General features: G+C 39.2%; 1 protein-coding gene across 1 annotated transcript in view; it reads right to left on the bottom strand.

Annotated features, from left to right (window-relative positions):
• Positions 1–1,998: 1,998 nt before the first annotated feature.
• Positions 1,999–19,308, bottom strand: part of helz (helicase with zinc finger) — a 51,021-nt gene continuing 33,711 nt past the window's right edge. The window contains exons 22-33 of the mRNA XM_054603906.1: positions 18,559–18,742; positions 17,530–17,758; positions 16,465–16,765; positions 12,940–12,985; positions 11,841–12,028; positions 11,145–11,349; positions 10,939–11,021; positions 10,309–10,825; positions 9,482–9,737; positions 8,443–9,223; positions 7,157–7,448; positions 1,999–6,359 (exon numbers count right to left, since the gene is read on the bottom strand). Of these exons, the coding sequence (XP_054459881.1) occupies positions 5,884–6,359; positions 7,157–7,448; positions 8,443–9,223; positions 9,482–9,737; positions 10,309–10,825; positions 10,939–11,021; positions 11,145–11,349; positions 11,841–12,028; positions 12,940–12,985; positions 16,465–16,765; positions 17,530–17,758; positions 18,559–18,742 (3,558 nt within the window). The 3' untranslated portion in view covers positions 1,999–5,883. The remainder of the gene's footprint in view (positions 6,360–7,156; positions 7,449–8,442; positions 9,224–9,481; positions 9,738–10,308; positions 10,826–10,938; positions 11,022–11,144; positions 11,350–11,840; positions 12,029–12,939; positions 12,986–16,464; positions 16,766–17,529; positions 17,759–18,558; positions 18,743–19,308) is intronic.

Raw genomic sequence — 19,308 nt, forward strand, 5'->3', positions numbered from 1 at the left:
TAGCTAGACAGACGAGATGGAGGGTATAGATTTGGGTATAGATTAATTTCAAGAACAAGAGCTGGAAATAAAAGAGTAACGGCATGATGACATAAACTGGTTTGGGTGTGGATGGGCCAAAATTACCTTCCTGCAATTATACGCTCACTCAGAGTAAGAAATAAGGCAGTCCTCTTCAACACCTTCTTTGCTATGGTTCAGGTTGGAGATCAGAGCACAGATCTGACCTGAGGCCTGGAAACAACGTTACTTCTCAGTAAGAGCCAACAGCTTTTCTACTTCAGTTTTCTTCTTGGCTGAAACTAAAAAAAAAAGAAATGTTAAAAATCTTTTAACAAATGTCACTGTTATGTGACATGGTCTGGCTTGGTCTCCCAAATATGTTATAGGGGTTAGGGTTAAGTTAGATTCATTCACATTTTGAGAACATAGTTCATTCGAATATGGCCTGACAGTTTTTTTTAATTATATTTACTGCATTATGTATGATATCTTGTATATATCTATTTTTCATCAGTTGTTTTTTGTGTGGGATCACTCAAGGAATCATTTACTTACAAGAAAATATTAATTAAGTAAGAAAAGTAGAGACCTATGTATTGAAATGTGCATTTTATATTTCCAAGATTTACAGAGAACCTTTAAAGATGACTGATTTCGGGCAAAGCCGTAGCACAGAGCAGGTTTGTGCGTGTGGCAGGCTGAATGCTAAACACCCACATGGTCTAAATGTTGGAAAAGGATCAGCTCTAGCAGGTGCACATACAAGGTCTTTTACTTTTTGTTAACAGCTTCCAAACAGAACTGATACAAATAAATCTCTGTTCGTTTTCATGAGTCACCATGACCTGTTAGAAACACGGGGCAAATTGGTTTTACTTACCGGGCCTTCACACCAGATACATATAAATGTTGTATTGTATATACGGTAGTATAGAAAAACATATACAATACTATACATCTTTTCCGTGGCGGAGCGCAATATCGACTGTGCAACATCACAACATGTATTCATGTATTTGAACTGTTTGAGGCGCTCCCAAACCTGCAGCTGTTTGTGAGAGAAACCATCAATGAAATTACATTTTTTTTTTAGGGCAAAAGTCCATCTATCTTATTTCTTATTATATTTCTTGATTTTTCTGATATGTTTTACCTAAAAGGTAATCGAAACAAATAGAATAAAAAAAATAGTACGTAAAAGTAGTGTATTTCTATATTATTAGTTTTTCTTACGTTTTAGTCTTTTTCTTTGAATATGGCATCAAATGTTGCCAAAATTTTTGAATGCACTATATATTCTTTGTAGGTTTTTTTGAAATGTGCTATACTTTGTAACCAAAATTAAATCTTGATACGCTTTGGAAAACTATTGTATGAGATTGCTTTGTGTCTTTTGTTTCCTTTGCTTCCATGAATCAAAGAAAAAAGGAGCGAGGACGAGTGGATTTTGATAAGTTTGCGTTTTGTGTTTCCCTACCTGGTCATTCTAGAATCAGCTTTTAATTTACTCCATCAGCTCTCCTTGCATATTTTCTTTTTGTAGTTTCTTTAAGCTACATTCAACTCCCCTTCATACATCCACTTACTGACAGGACTGACCAACTGACTAAGCATTCCATACATTTAGTGAGTCTATATTTCTGCAAATTCTTTACATACATGTAATCTTCCTAGTACAACTGTGTACATTTCCCTTCTTTTGTCACTATCAAGAGCCGGGTCGTGACAAAAGGAGAAGCTGCTGCTGAAACTGTGACTGTTTTCTAGGTAGATAGTGGAAACCTTTGAGGTTGAATTAATTAACTTCAAACCCCTAATAATTCCTGTTCCCAGTGGCCTGGCTGGTATTCAATATAGGCACACGGGCTTCTCTATAGTACGACAGTGTAATGCATGCAGGATGATAAAAAAAACATAAAAATACAGAACTCAAGCAGTTTCAATAAAAACACTTTAATAGAGAAACAAATAAAAAAAGAAAATAAACTTTTGAAACACAGTCTAAATCCTTTATTATAACCACCACCAATTGAAATGAAGAAAAAGTAAAACAGATCTATTCATTATTTTGTACCCACGAGGGAGGAACCAATGGGAACGGGGGGCTGGGGGAACAGGTGTGCCATTGATTCACTTCAGCGAGGTTAGAACAGAGGAGAGCAAACAGATAACAGGAAGAGATGTGGCGTTTATAGAAGGCTGAACACAGTTCTCTCTACTGGCTGGGCAGAAGGTTGCTCCCTTTCCGTGCGTCACACACACACAAACATACATGTTGGTTTCACTTTGTTTTCTTTAAAAAGGCAACACAGAATTGTTTTTAAAGAAAATAAATCATATGATGATTTATGGTGCAATATTAGGAGGTGAAACATTTCAAATCCAACTTCATTTAAAGAGTAACGACCCTTAGTTTCACAGCTAAACTCATTTTGGAAACAAAGAAAGGACAAAGATGAAGCCTTAAAAACAAATCAGCAATGACAAAGATTTGTGAATAAAATCCCTTTAAATAGTCTTTGGCTCAATCTCTTCTGCTTCAAAAATAAATAAAAGTGAAGAAGCGGTGAAATATTAGTATTGCACAACTTCAGAGATTAGCCAACGACTGCATTTGGGAGAAATGATTCCCCCAAAGAAACATGTCCAAAGCTTCGTAAATACAACACACCCCAGGGAGCAACCTCAGCTTTAGCCCTGCTAAGCAACTGCAGAAAAGAAGAACTTACATAACCATTACATATTTGATTGACATGTTAGTAAAATATTATAATAGTTTTGTTGATAATGTCACGAGTTAATTGTACACATCAAATAATATACCAAAATTTGACTCTGTAGGTTGAACAAAAGCTTTTTTTTGTTTTTGTTTTTTTCATCCACAAATCAATACAAACTGATAAAAACAGGGATAAAAACCAGCCAGTTCATCTCAACATGCATGAAAAGAAAAAGAAAAAATTCTTCACATTTAAAAAAAAAAAAAAAAAAAAAAAAAAGAAGCAATGTTGATTGTTGTACAGCGGTGAGATAACAGAACAGGACAAATCCAGCAACATATACTTTAAAATATGTATTGTACAGTGAAATAAGTCATCTTATAACAGCTGCAACAGAAATTCTCCTCTTTGTCAAATCAGCCAGACACCATCTTAAGTAAAAAAAAAAAAAAAAAATCTAAAAAGTTACAACAAGATGTCGCAACTACCAACTTGGTTGTTGTTGTCCATTTCTAGAATTATTATTTTTTTGTGAATTTGCATAATTAAAAAGGGCATACCTCTTCTTTGAACAGCTTCTACAAAATTGAGGCGCTCCCAAAGTTCTTGTTTGTAAATACCTAGAAAATGCATATTTACAAGTATGTGTTGTTCTCCGCCAAGTCAGAAAATCTGGACCTTTGAATAACAATGTCAAAACTTAAAAACTCACAAATAAAACCATGAGGCTCTCCGCTGACCGTTAAAAACACATCTAAGTTATTAGCTGTGGCGCACTAGCTCTCTGGGGGAGTGACATTTTAGGAGATTTAAATGTGACTAACTGCCGTATTAAAGCCATGAAACAGCAGGATGATTTTTATTACAGTTTTATAAATTTTCAAATGGGGCAGTGGTGATTTAACATTTAAAATGGACTACATATAACAGGACCGAGCACTGGATGACTGTTTCCAGTATTGCTTTCATCCAAAAGGAGAAACCTAAGCAGATATAGTATCAGCATATTTTTATATTTTTCCTGCAAGGGACTTCAGATCACAGAGGTTCTCACTATGTTAGCAGTGAGATCCATGTGCATGAGAGCTATGCGGCTTCCGTGGGCGTTTTGTGTGTACACTAATACTGTGTGTCACTGACTGTAATACGAACATGAATGTTCACGTGTTATGTTCATCCTGTGGTTGTGTGTGAAGAAAGTCGTGTGGCCGTCGCGAATGTAAAGCACAGTCAGAGCTTTTTCAATTCAGTTAAAGAGGGAAGGAGATTAATCTACTGCTTTAATATCAACATATCGATCGGGTCAGACTGAAAAAGGTGAATAATGTAATTGTCTGAATGACCAGTAACAACGGACACCTCATTAATTATTTGTTCTTATTCAGCACAGTCGAAAAGAAAAATACGTCATACGTCTTTGAACAGCTTATTGTACGATTTTACTTTGTTATTTTTTGGGTTAAATCTCAAGCAGTGTTGAAAGTAGCGAGGAATCGGTTAGCTTTGAATGACATGAAATCAGAAAAAAATATGGAAATGCTTTTAACTTGGAGCTAGAATATTAGCTTTTGTGTGAGATTTTTTTGATTTGGTCTATTATGATGTCCATATTATTCAGAGATTAAAAGATTGTCTTAAATGGCAAATGGTCTTTGGGCAACCTGAAACATGAAAAGGTATCTAGAAACTGTGAAAGTCTAGGACTGCAAAACATATGTGAGACCAACAGTACATAATGATCCAAATGAGAACAGTTTTCTGCTTGCTACAGGGACCAAGATCCAGGCTCCGATCAAATAAAAAGCCACAAACACTAGTTATATTATTAATGTGTATTTACTATGAATCTACAGTTTCATTATACTTCAGATTTAACCTTTTTTTTTTTTTTTTTTTTTTTTTTATACATTTAGCGTGTTCAAAAACGTCTGACAGGCAGTGTTGATCACACCCTCAGTTTCAACTTACCTATCATGACACATCACTCTGACCTCACCACTCTCTCCTCACTTTCACAAACCTTCAGTACTGCAACCTTTTAAAAAAAAAACCAACTCAATATCAATTAGTGACCAAAAAAAAAACAAAAAACATTTCATATCCTCAACAGTTATGGAAACAATTTCTGTGTTGAAGATTTTTGCTGACACAAAGAAAAGAAATACATAAAAATAAACTAAAATGACATGAGCATCGGCCACAAGCGAAGCAGTTTGGGATAATCTTATCATAGACGGCATGTCTGGTGGACTCTGATCCTTAAGACAAACAGAGGAGGAATGACATGGCTGCTGCGTTTTTTTTTTGACATTTTCACACTATCTTTTGTTGCTGATGAGAAATTGGTGAAAAGTAAAGTACGCTATCAATATTTATATTGTTATTTTAGTAAATAATCAGTAAATAATCACATTTACTACTAAATCTCTGATAATTACCAGCTATTCCCAGGGTGTCTAAGAATTAAGGATCAGAAACCAACAAACTGAAAATAATTCATAATGCAAAAGCTAGCATGATACAGGAATTTAAGGACATGTCTGTGGCATACAATTCAGTCTTTTATTTTCTTCATATTTACAGATTAGAGGAAATTTGATCTACTTCTATACACTATTCCATGTAGTTTCTGTGTCAGTTGACCACTTAGCTTTTGTCCGTTACCACAACTACAGTAGTATGAAATATCAAGACGTAACGTCCACTCAAAACTGAGGAATACAAAATGATAAAAACTTCAACATACTTATTTAGTAACCAACAAAACCAACTTCAATTAGGAAAAATATGCAGGTAGCTAAGTGGTCAACCAAACTTTTTTTTATTTTTTATTTTTATAACTTTTTTTTAGCATTACGTACATATACAAGTGTAGATAATATAAGTATATATTCATATATACATAATGAGTATGTATATATACCAGTAATGCATTCATTATATACTTATTTTCTTCACAGATATGTGAAACAGGAGAAAAGATGACTGTTACAAATAAAAAGTTAAAATGAAACAAAATGCAGAAAACAAACCTACGGATAGAAACAATTTATAAATGCACTTTGCACTATTTTTTTTTTTGTGTTTTTAGAAACAGTTTTGCCTTTTTTTGTTAAGTTTTATATTTCATCACTTACTTAATATGTGGGAGGGGTGACACTCATTTAAAGTAGGAATAGTACCCATTGCTACCATTTGAACTTCCTATACTCAGCTCTTGTAAGAGGGAGAGAGGGTCGCTGTTCTTTTTGACCTGCTCAGGGCGAACAGCTCGGGGTTTGGGTGGAGCACGCAGGGCGCTGGCGTAGGACATGGTCGGTTGTTTGCTTAAATTTGGAGCCCCCTGGCTGGCCTCTGTGGGAGCCTGGGGCGGGGGTGGTGGTGGTGGCGGTGGCTGCTGTTGCTGTTGCTGCTGCTGTTGTTGCTGCTGCTGTTGCTGCTGCTGCTGCTGTTGCTGCTGCTGCTGCTGCTGCTGCTGCTGCTGCTGCTGCTGCTGCTGCTTGTTATTGGGCATGAGAGGAGGAAACTGTCCAAGATGCTGAAGGGAGTTGAGGGAGTGTGGGTGTGGGTGCGTCTGCTGTGCTGCTGTGACCTCAGCCTTCACCTGCTCCTCCGTCTGACGAAGGGCCTTGGAAGCTTTAACAGGACGGAACATAATACAGAGTTCTCAAAACAACTCTTTGTAAAAGATCATATCGCTTAAACCCTCTGAACCCCAAAACCCGCCTGCGGGATAGAAAAGCATGTTTTCTTAAAAAAATCTACACTTTTTATCAAAGCCAGCAGCTGGAAAAACTGTCATAATTTTCAGATTTCCATCTTTCTGATGGTCCTTGAACTTATTATGTGTGACGACGCTTTTATCAGAAAAAGACACCGACAATTATCTAAATTGAATAAAATTGAGATATTTCATCAAAAACATTTTATTCTTCATGTCCCATTCAAAATCTTACCTCAAATAAACTGTTTGCTCTAACCAGATCCTGTAAAAAGCATTACATTCTGCTCTCCTCATTGCAACAAGGAAGCCATGATTGACTCTGCTGAGACCAACAGTCAACATTGGTAACACCTGTGGGCACTTGGAATCTTTTTTTTTTTATATATATATATATTTTTTTTTTTTTTAAATATATATATATATATATATATATATCTCGATTCCATTGTTTTCCTTTTTTTATATAAATAACTTGTATAAGAAATTCAACTTAAGTTTTTTTCTTTTTTGTGATTTATGGGACTGTAATTGTGTAATACTGCACAAAATACATTTTTCAGTTCTCTCTACTTCTGCTGTTTCCATAGGACTGGTATATTGCAGTGAAAATCAAAAAGGCCAAAGAGAGAAAAATATGACAGGAGCGAAAAATGGCCTGAAACTGCTTGGGGTTCAGAGGGTTAACAACGGCATATTAGGCGGTGCTTACCCATAAGATCCCGGTGCTGAGTGAGTGAACCGGCTCCGTTACATGGAATGTTCTGGAACGGGCCGGGACCCCCACCATTACTGGGCCAGAGGTCATGTGAAGGGTAACCGTAGGGGGCATGTGGATGCTGATGATGCTGTATGTGCGGATGGGGGTGGTCCTGGAGGTCTGACGTACAGGGCTGGGACTGTTGGGACAGGGCGTTGTGGGCGTTGGCTGGAGACGATTCATCTGGGTAGGTAGAAGAGATGCGGCGCTGATAGAGAGGCCGGCCTGGACCTCTGGGTTCATACTGCACAGACAGTACCGAAGGATGAGGAAGAGAAAAAGGTGAGAATGAGATATTAAGTCAGAAGGGTGAGCAATTAAAAAAAATAAAAATTAAAAGAAATCAAAAAAAAAAAAAAAATCGTACAGCCTTGAAGCAGCAGAGGTCCACAAACATCATCTTTCACAGCACTTAATGATTCAGTGATGGAGGCATATATGAAAGAGAAAACACTCCTGTGCAAATATTTGTCAAATAACATTTAAATTCTGCTTTTGCTGTTAATTTACTTGGTTAGTAAAGACCCACAGCATTAATATAACTAGTTCCTCTAGTGTCAATCCATCTTATCCTTGAAGGAGGATGGAACATCATTTGAGCTACACATCTTAATGTTTGTTCTGCATCTCTATCAAATTTGGGAGATTTGATGTGAATTATCCACATTCGCCTGTCAGCATGGACCATGCCAGACTCAGCTAATCCCATTATAATTGCTTACAAGTGTATTAGTGTGGAGACAAATTATACCATTAACAGCAGTTAAAACAGGTGTTGCCAAATTTGCACCTTTACAGAAAAATGTCAGACCGGTAGAAAGTGAGGAAGAGTGATAAACAAGTTCTCTCCCTGATGCTATTTGATGCAGGCATTTGCATATGAAGACAGTGCTGTGAAATAAAACAGTCCACTCTTACTTTTGCAGTGAATTCTTAATGCAACATTGAGGGTTGAACATGTCGGCCATATTAAGGCAGGCACAAAGCTTGCACTCGAGTCATTCATATATGAACCAAAAAAAACACCATCCAGGATGTTATGGGACCTGAAGGCATACAGAGTTTGTTCCTTCAAGCACACAAACAACGTAAATGGATGACTGATTGATATAAATACAGTTACTACAACATCTTTCTCATGTAGTTTTAGCCTGCACTGAAGCCTGTGTCATTCAAAGTTAGTATAAAGAGATTTTAGATACCTTGATAAGGATCCAAAATAAATGAATAAACTTTACCTCATCTACATTGTGAAGGGCTGTGGCTGCTGATGTTCTGGGGGAAAGTGGGTGGTAGGACTCCTGGTCTGGACCTTGACTTTGTTGTTGTTGTTGTTGTGGTTGTTGTTGTGGTTGTTGCTGCTGCTGCTGTTGTGGTGGTGGTTGATGTTGTTGCTGCTGCTGCTGTTGTTGTTGTTGTTGTTGCTGCTGCTGCTGTTGTTGTTGTTGCTGCTGCTGCTGCTGCTGCTGTTGTTGTTGTTGTTGTTGTTGGTGCTGCTGCTGCTGCTGTTGATGGTGAAGTTGCATCAGATGGACTTGCTCCTGCCTGCTGGGGTGAGCCATGATGGGAAGTCCATATGGAAGGCCGTGACCCTGGTTCCCCAACAGGTGGTTCTGCTGTGGTGGGCTCACTGACGCAGCTCCACCATGACCCCACTGGGCCTCTTGCAGCAGGTATTTGACCTGGGAGGAAGGGGTGCTGGTGGAGTGGGCTGGTGGCTGATGTGGGTAGCTACCAGTATTATACAGGGGGTTTCCCTGGTGATGCTGCTGCAGAGCTGGGTTGTTGAGAGGGTTGTCGTTAAGGAGATCGCGGCCTGCGTCATGGGGGTAAGGTCCTGATGGGAAAGGGCCAGCATGATTGGGGGTGGCGGCTAACGAGGATGAAGGGTCACCTGAGGGACGGGACTGGGACTGGCGGTACTGGAGGAGACGAGATTGAGGTGGGGGCTGCATCTCAACTACATCCCTGGGTTCAGGCTGTTCCTGTGGGGGCATCTCTCTCAAGAGGCCCGGGTACCTGGGAAGAGAAAATGTATTTGTTTACGTCTGAACTCTGTATCATGTTTGTAACCAGCAGCATGAAAAAAAACAACGCTATTTGAGAACAACAATTACGAGGTTTAATATTAATTGAGCAACCAACAAGAAGATACAGGAATCAGCAGTTTTCTTGTTTTAGCTAGCTTTACTGTACATTCAGTTTTAAATCTTACACAAGATTGTTAATGTTCAAAAGTAAAAAAAATTTAAATGACATGACAGAAACTAGTCTTACCTGGTGAAAGGTGGCCCAGTTGAACCAGAAGCAACAGCTTCATCCTCCATATTGGCACCAAGGCCCCAACTAGCTGCCCGGAGCAGCTGAGGAGGGAAGCGAGCCATGCCGGGCTGAGCAAGATGGGCAAGCTGCTGGGGAAGAGGGAAGGGGACGCTACCCTGGAGAAAAGGGCCCGCTGCCTCCCCCCACTGGCCCAGTCTGGCTGCTTGCTGCTGCTGGCTCAGGGCCTCTAGAGCCAAGGGACCCTGGAGGTCTGAAAGGGGAACCGTGTGATTAGTTGTGATCGGTTAACTGAATGTTCTCGATACAATAAAAAAAACATGATTCTGTGCCATCACAATCAATGCAGAGTTAACGTGTTAACTCAATTCAGCTTTCAGCATTTATTTGAGTTTCTATTATTTACGTTAATGTAATGTGCCATCCAATCTAATGACATTATATATTTATAAATAAATGACTTCACTGGGGAAGAACACATTGCTTGATCAGTGTAATAAACAACAATAGTTTTAGTTACATAGAACAAATATCAAGTGATTATATGGGCGAACATGAAAGAGACAATGCATCTGGACTAACTAAGAGGGAGCGAAGGCAGCTACTGATTAGTCTCTTAGAGAACTAAAAATAAAACTAAATAGCAAAATATTGATCTATTTTTATAATTTTTTATTACTTTGTGAAAGTCTAGACTGAATAGCCATGAGCAACGTTAAATCTTCTATGTTAATAAAAAATAAACTTTGTAACAAATCACCATTTCCCATTCTAGCTCTAAGGATTTGCCTAATAAAGGAACAATTAAATGATGCTCCACTCACCCAAACTATCTCCCATGCTCCCGTCCTGCACGTCCTCCCCAAAGCTGTTGACCCTGTTATGCTGCGACAGGCCTGGGTGGTGCCCCCCCGGGTGGCCCATTGGAGTCCTAATGGAGCTACTCATCTCTTCCACCCCTCCAGGCTCCGACCCATCCAAAGTGGGAGACTGGACAGCCCTGTGAGGGGGCATGGGGCCGATGAAGAAGGAAGCGTTGTGGCTACCACCAGTGTAGGCAGGGCTGAGCTGTTGCTGCTGCTGCTGTTGACTCGGTGGGGCCATCCCTGGGTGTTGAGGCTGGCTGACCCGATAAGGAAGCCTGGAGACCGGATACTGTGGGGGGAAGGCTCTTCCACTGGCAGGATGTGGAGGAAAAGCTGGGTTGGGTGGTGCAAGGTGGTAGTTGAGGGGTCTTTGGGCAGCAGAGGGATCTTTTCGATGGAGCAGCGCATTGGGGTATCCGACAAGCCCGTCCGGCTGCGAGTCTAGACTTCGGCTTTGGCCTGTGTCTAAATCTCCCTGGAGAAAAAAAATAAACACCAAACCAAACACCATGAGCAAAGACTTGTGGCTCTACATAAAACATAGACAAGATGCTTAAGGTCAATGAAACACAAATGTCAACTACATGCCTGTTTTTCCTTCATGTCGGTGGATTTCCTCTCTGGTGTCAGAAGACGGCTCTGTTCTGACTTTGGACATCCTTCTAATTTACCTAAGAAGTCAAAACCAAAAAACAAACATATTAACCAATGCTTGGCCATTGTATACAGTAATTACTTTCTATTTAATGGCATAAAATGACAGCAATTTGTGATTTTGGCTGGTTGAGGCTCACCATTTCTGATGGGGTCTGCCTGTAGCTCCTTGTCAGGGCTGGGCTGGCCCATTCCCAGATGAGAGGGGTGGGCCACCCCACTGTAAGGGATGGGGGAGCCTCGGTTCTGGGCCTGCAGCAGATTAAAGTTGTAAGCCATGGCTGCCGGGTGGCTCATGATGCGAGGGTCCACAGGGAAACGATTCTGGTAACCTGGCCATGGCAACTAAGAAAAGAAAAAAAACATGACAGAAGAGAGTGAGGTTAACACACACACTGTGGTTTATGACTAGCACATTACCAATAATGACAAAGAGTAACACATGAAATCATGCATACTTTTATTGGATTTTATTTTAACTAGAAAACATGTGGACCACATAAGTAATTTTACAGAAGTGGGCTACATAATAATACAGTAATATACTAATACAGTATATGCATGATTATATATTTATTAACCTTGGCTAGCAAATTTGTATGAACAAAAAATGATATCCTCCCCTTCTTAAATAAATGTAATCTCTGACAAAATATACACATATTTTAAATATTTTCTTCGCGGATCTTACATATATTTATTTTCTTAAAAAACAAAAAACAATTTGATAAAATCCTTTGTAATAGTCAAAATATAAGACTTTTTGTTGCACACAGGCTGAACATACAATCTCACATATGTATCTGGCAGTGTGTTACCAGAAGCAGGAAACTTACAGTCAGGGGCATGGACATGACCATGTTGCCGCCGTACACAGCTGGGACATAGAGAATGCTGGCGCCTGTATGAGGATCTATCCTCTGAACAGGACTGGGTGACTTGCCCATGCCAGCTGGCGTGCCACCCAAGGGTGGTGTGAATGCCCGGATAGGGTTTCCCATCAACACAGCTGGGTTGGGTTGGGCTGCAATGAGAGAAGATGGCATAGTAATACAAGTAAATGCAAATGGTTCTTTACCTTAATGTGAAGACACACTGATAGTAGGCTAAACACAAACCCAAGACATATCTAACTATTCATAGCTTGGAAGATATTAGGTAACAACTTCTATCACTGTATCAGAGAGGAGGGCGACCTATGAATAGATGACCAAACGGTATTAAAGAAAGGATAGAATTTCATTAGATTTTTTTTTTTTAGTTTAGGCTAATGTAGCTGGCTGACAATCTGCAGCAGCTGAAACCAACTGACTGTATTCCCGTAGTAAACATCGTATTAACAACTACTTGCTGTGTTGTTCAAGGCTGCAATGTAATGATGGCTTCAATAGCCCCAGGCCTTGAAGCCTCCATCTGCTTTGCTGCATTAGTCTGGCGCTTTTCAAGCTGTTCTGATGTGTGCTCATTTGTGTTTAGAGAGACAACAAAATAAGCTATGGAAACTCTTGGAGAAAAATGCGTGTATACAATTGACATTGCTATATCTTGGTCAATTTAAACTGTATTAATGTACTGCTACAAGGACACTGACTTTTTGATGCAATGTTTGTCTCCAATTGTACCTGCATTAGAGTCCTTTCCTTTTCCTTTATCTACATCCAGTCAAGCGAACATGCTCAGCAAGCCTAAGTGAGCTACAACATATAAACGGTCCCATGAAAATGCTTTTGATTGTTATTTTCTGTGAGTCTACTTTTGCAAATGCCAAAGACTGCAGGATGAATTATAGACAACACTTTGAAAGCCAGAGAAATAGTATGTAATTTAGATGAATAAAAAAGAACTTTTGACAACCAAGAAGTAACAATACAGGAAAGGCATTTTTCATACAATGGTACTTTTTAATTTTCAGATAATCAACAGGGATAAACTCACCATATCCTTCAGGTGGAAGATGCTCTGTGTGGTTTGCATGTTTCCCCTGTAGGAAAAAAAGAAATCATTAGAAAAGTCATGAAGCACACTTCAAGAGTTCATAAAGGCCAAAAGGAGAAGAAAAGTGTAAATAAATGATTATGTCAATTGTTAAGCAATACACAGTAGCAACTGGTTAAACAGCGGTTGTAGTATCGTCCTCCTGACTATTCCATATTTGTCAAAACAGCTATAGGAGCAATACCTCATCAGTGGACAGTAAAGTAATCCATAATATTAAAGTGTGATAGAGACCTCTTCTGTTCTTACAGGACAGGCTGCAGTAAAGCTAGTGGTTTTGTTAAAGAGAGGCAGATTTAAATGTTAAATGTTGCATTTTCATAAATGCAACATTTGCTGACGTTAAGGATTCCAGTTTTGATGCCACATTTAATAAATTACATATTAGAAATTGTTGCACCATCCCTATAAAGTTACCTTTGAGAAGATTTAGCCAAGAATCGGACGGTCAAATGTGCCTTAAGTCCATGTTTACTCATTAGACAGGGTGCCTTGCAAAAACAGGGACTGAGTTGGAAATCCTCCTATTCTACAGTTGGCTACATACTGTACTGTAATGTACTTTCCCTGTTAGGCTATCTCAGATGATCTCTTTACCGTCCTATAATATGGCCTCCTGGTATTTTAGTTATGTCTAAGGCTTACGCACACACAAGACACATGCTGACACCAAATATAGTTTAGACAGATCACCAACTGTGTAGTATACCCTGCCTATCTTTCTCAGTGATTGCTACACTTAGAAACCACGGATGCATTTAATAAATCAATTAAGGCACTTTTATGGAAGAGCCATAATCGAAAAAATCCCCTAAAAACACCAACCTATTGAATCAACATCTGCTATATACAGTTGCATCCTGATACAGCGTGTCCAAAGTTGACCAAAAACACCTTAGAGCCACATGACTGCATTTGGAAGACATATCTTGGTTAATCTGGGATCAATTCTGTGACTGAATTGTGACCGCTTTCAAGTTTAAACAAGTCAACATCTCTGCCTAGAAAGATATTTTATTTCTACTACTGTATGACAATAACGTAACTCCCTCTCCATTCTCTTTCTATAGGGAGCTTCAGAATACAGCTCCATCTACTATGTGTGTGCACAAAGAGATTGCACTGAAGCCAGATCAGTGGTGACACACGTACAATAACAAATGTGGGGGCGAGCACACAAGACACACACACATGTACAAAACGCTGGGCTCACATGAGATGTCCGCATACCTGAGTTGAGGTGGACAGTATCTCATCTATATGTCATCAGTAAAGGCAAGCATACACAACAATCTACTTTCTGTAAGTGGCTGGTTTTGTAGTACGCAGTCTCTCCCAGATGACTGATTAGTTAACAGATAGACCTCGACAGTGAGGATGTTTCCTCGGAGGGGCAAAAACGAATGACATCCTCCATTCCATGAGATCCATGAAATCCATGTTGCTATGCCGATATTATATAAAGCTGATAGTTTTTACCTTTCAGATAGAGAAACGCTAGCCATAACAACAGAAAAAACAAAGAGTTTCCGTGAAATCATCATGAATTCCATAATGTTTACTGGATCTTATAGGGGTCGAGGTTCAGCAGTAACAGTTTGGTTCTCAATGACACTCCGTCTGTCAGTGAAATAGCGATGTGTACTGTGCTGGGCAATCAATGGCAAGAGGTTGAAGAGATACAAGAACGATTGTAATGGAGAGAAATACACAAAAGAATACTGTACATGCTGAGAGGAAGTCACACAAGTCTGACTTAATACCAATCATTTCATTTGTTCCTGACATCATCTAAAGTATCACTTTTTTATTTCCAAATGATGATAGAATTGTTTTTAAATAGTGGCAATTATATTGGTAAATCATCGTCATTCCCCAATTAAAATGACTGAAGCCAAAACTAAAAAAGCGCTTTACCAAATGTGTCGCAGTCTTGCATACTTGAACCAAAACACCATCTGTGTCTGAAAACAGCGCTTCACAATATGAAGTCAACTAAAGCATATATTTCTGGTAAACTGGATGCCAAACAGTGAACATGTTGAATGCTTTTATAAATTCTGATTAACATAATATGTTTTAAAAGTAATTGCAACTACATATTGTATAGGCCCCTATAATCCCTTTGTATTACCCTTTCACTCTCTGCCCTTGGATACCAATTTATGATTATTTATCACATCGAATCACAATAATCAGCTGTCTCTCCAAATGTTTCTTTTATGTTCGCGTTTACACTGTAAACATTACAATAGTTTGGACAAATGAACCTGATTATCTGAAACTTTATAATACTCACAAGGTAAGTTATTAGTGTATATTGATCAGAAGCGGCAAATGTGAAAACGTTGCACCGAGGCAGCTACATTCAACCTGACAACACAGGTTTTAATAGAAACTATAGCAAGACACTTATAAAAGTGAACTAATTAAACTGTTATCAAATGACATTTGCATGGATTATTTTGGCTGTCCATTTCAGTAGGTGCTTCCACCGTGTACAGAGCTGCCAAGAATGGTCTGGCCTTTGAATTAGCAACATGTTGGATATGCTGAAGGAAACAATATATTACATACTGCAAAGTGACAGCACAATGTCTGTGTTTGCTGTGTGGTTGTGCGCCACAAAGTATGACTGTGGAGAGGGAGGGGAACTGTGTGTGTGTGTGTGTGTGTATGTGTGTGTGTCTGAAGCCGGTTTATGCTGCGGAGCTGTGGCTCATTAGGCCCAGTGGGAGATGGCAGCAGGTTGACAGCTGTGGTGATTTCGTTAACCTTTACCACAGGGCAGACAGGGAGGACAGACAGACTCGCAAAGCCATTTCAACCCAAGCAAAACAATGAAACATCACGTCCTTACACCAAACCTGCAATGCTTATTTTACATCTGTGTTGTTTTTCTGGGGTCAAAATGAACGACCGCCAAGTAATTACCCGTGGTGAAAAAAAAATATATATATATATATATATATATAATTAAGATGTTCTTTGTGCCTGCACATGTAGAGCTTTTAACATTTTTCATCTCTAAAAGCAAGAGGCACTCTATTTATTCCAGATAATTTGTTTACTATTTTCAACAAACCAAAAAGTGGTTATCCAACACATTATATTAACATAGAAAACCGTGCAACCGTGGGCTTATCAAAACATCCTCTGTCCCACCCGTTTTTCTTTCATTTCGGATTCACTAATCTGTTTTCCTTCTCTCTGTTTCTTTCTTTTCCTTCCCAATTCTAAATTGTTATTTTCAATTTTGACAGAAGAAAAATAGCGAACACGTATCCAGTAACAAGTATTATCAATGTTGGCTCAATTTATTTATATATTTGGACTTTTATTTGTTTAAATCATTTCTGCAGTTTGGTGTCTGGATTTGTAATGCCCATATTGAAAATGCACATAATAGAAGAGGTGGATGGAAACAATTATTCCTTTCACTCTGCCTCATCCAAAACACCTCACCTTAGGGGGTGACTGCTGCTGCTGTTGCTGCTGCTGCTGCTGCTGCTGTGGACCCTGCTTGATGGAGGCGGGCTGTGCATGCTGAGGATGTGGGTGATGGTGGGGGTGGAGGGCCTGTGATGAAGAGTGGTGTCCTTGCAGTGGCCTGAGGGCACGGGGGATGAACTCTGGGGCCAACGGGTTGAGGACGTAGGTCTTCTTGAGCTCCAGGGCCTCCAGCTGAGACTTGATCTGCTCAAAGGTGATGCCATGTAGGCTCGAGTTTTCATGGCAGATGGAGATAAAGTGCTCCCAGAATTTTCTGAAAAGGCGAGAAAGAAAAGGAGGAAACAACAGATGGAGATTAAGTTTTTTTTTTTTCTATTCTCTTTAATTTCTCCTTGTTTGGATTGAGTGTTTCATGGATCAGCTTGTTGATTTTTTATTGCTGGCAGTGAAACAAATTACTATTTGGGGTCCGAATAATAAAAAATATAGTCTGTCAAAGCAAACGTGGAAAAGGCATGTGTACAGCAGGGGCTCAATGAGAGGAAATATGAGGAAATGGAAAATCAGCAAAATGATGAAGCACACCAAATGAAAAGAAAATTAAAACTAGGAGGCAAAACAGGAGAAGCTGGAACGCAAGAATGAAAAGAACAAATAGCAAATAATCTCTCAGTATACTGAATACAAATGAGCTGTCAGTGTGGACGAATACAATCTTGAGAACAAATAATTCTCAAGGAACTAATTATGTGAAAATGGAAAACAATGGACTTGTGTTAAAAAGATTAATTTCCTTTTTTTCCTGACTTGCTATGATGACTAGTGGAGGCAGAACAGACAGTTGCTATGGAGAACGTAGGTGGGAAAGGGGGTCAAAGAGTGAATGAGAAAAATAAATTAAAATAGAGAAAGGAGGTGGCAGCCGATGGCATTTCCCCCTCAAAGCTACTGTATATAAAACTATGATCCTATAGATACCACATCACAAGAAAAGACATTCACCAGAACTATCATTTCACATATTGATCTGCTTGTTACAGTACTAAAGGTTTTAGAAAGAAGAGTGCCATTATTTACCTGCAGCGCCCAACAGAGCACAGTGCAATGGGGTCTCCCACAACTGCTACCAGGGACTGGGCTCTGGTGATGGCCGTGTTGAGTAGCTTGTAGTTGGAGAGGAAACCATAGTCAAGGTCCTCTGTTGAGTCCTCAACTAGCTGCTCTTTACGTTTGATGGCCGTCTGCTTGTGTTTGCAGGTGTGCCGCGTACGCACCGTGCTGAGGAACAGCACCCGGAACTGTTTACCTGCAAACAAGTTTTGTATTATGAAGTTTATTAAGTACTCCGAAAAGAGCAAAGCAAAACATATTATAAAAAGCAAATCCATTAATTTCACTCAATTAGAAACACATTGATAGAACACAAACATCAACTACATGCATGTTAAATTCAAGTTAAAGCACTAACAAGAGTAGTTTTCTTGTGTGTGTGTGTGTGTGTGTGTGTGTGTGTGTGTGTGTGTGTGTGTGTGTGTGTGTGTGTGTGTTCACATGTTTCAAGTGTGATTAATGATGAAGTTCATGAAATGTGGAAAACAGCTGGATGCAATACAAGTGGGAACTGCATGAGATCAGAAGCATGACACGAGATTTGAGGAAGAAACCCTGATTCATATTATCCTTATTGATTATATGAAGGCTAACATGAATACTGATAACTGCAGTGAGATGTATAGAGATTTGTATATAAAGATAAGGCAATGTAGCTCTCATTGTAGGTATATTTTTGACCGAAGGTGGATAATGATATCGTCTCACACACAGATTTATGTCAGACAAGCGTCATGGAGAATAAGGCCTTTGGGGATTCAAATGTTGGCACATGTTTTTCTGTAACTATGTTTTGATGTCTGACAATAGCTGCTTTCTTCCAGTTTACAATTTCCCATTTAATTATGTCAATACACCATCAAATGAATGGATAAAACCCACAATACATGCATAAGTACATGCAAGACACCAACAAGGCAATTTAAATCTCAAAATATTCATGAACTTGTAGATTGATGAAGCATGATGACATGATAGTCAACACTTCTTCCTCACCTTGGACGTTGAGCACTCTTTCCACGCTGATCTCGTGCATTCTCTTCTTTCGGAGCTCAGCACGAATGCGGAACACCTGGTCAGCGTACGGCGACACCACTCCGATGCTGCCGTCGTCCAGCTTGCCCCAGGACACAGGCCACTTCTTGCGCAACTCTTCAACCCGCTCCACAATCTCAAATACCTGCGGAGATGGAGGAACATGAGCGAGAGAGGTGACGACAGGGCTCAATTCCATGCTCCCTTTAAACCCTGATCACTCCACACAGAAAGACCAGTTGGAAGTCAGAGACTAAGTGATATTTTTTACCCAGGCAAAAAAGACAACAGTGTATTCTGAGAGAAAAAAGCTTCAAGTTTTCTTGAAAAACAAGGTATTCCAGACCAACACTATACCATCATGCATTGCTAAATGAAATACAGTATTTGTGGTTTACTGATCACTGGATTTGATATCACAACTGCTGTTTACTTATTAATACTTAACAGTTTAATTTTTTAACATTATATAACATTATTTAGCTGTACAGGTGATTATGATTGTATGTCCAATTAAATGCATTGTGTGTATTAGTTTTAAGATTTGCTTGGATATTACTTATTAAAGCAAGAATTGGTGCTTTGAATCCCTATTGTTCTTTTGTCATGCAAGTAGTTTTTTAATTATTATAAAAAGAATTGGCGTACTCCTAGAGGCTTTGAACTGTCATGTAAATATTGTCTTCCACTTGAAGCTAAACCCATCAAAGA

Source organism: Anoplopoma fimbria, chromosome 9, assembly GCF_027596085.1.
Source record: "Anoplopoma fimbria isolate UVic2021 breed Golden Eagle Sablefish chromosome 9, Afim_UVic_2022, whole genome shotgun sequence".
Classification (NCBI taxonomy): Eukaryota; Metazoa; Chordata; class Actinopteri; order Perciformes; family Anoplopomatidae; genus Anoplopoma; species Anoplopoma fimbria.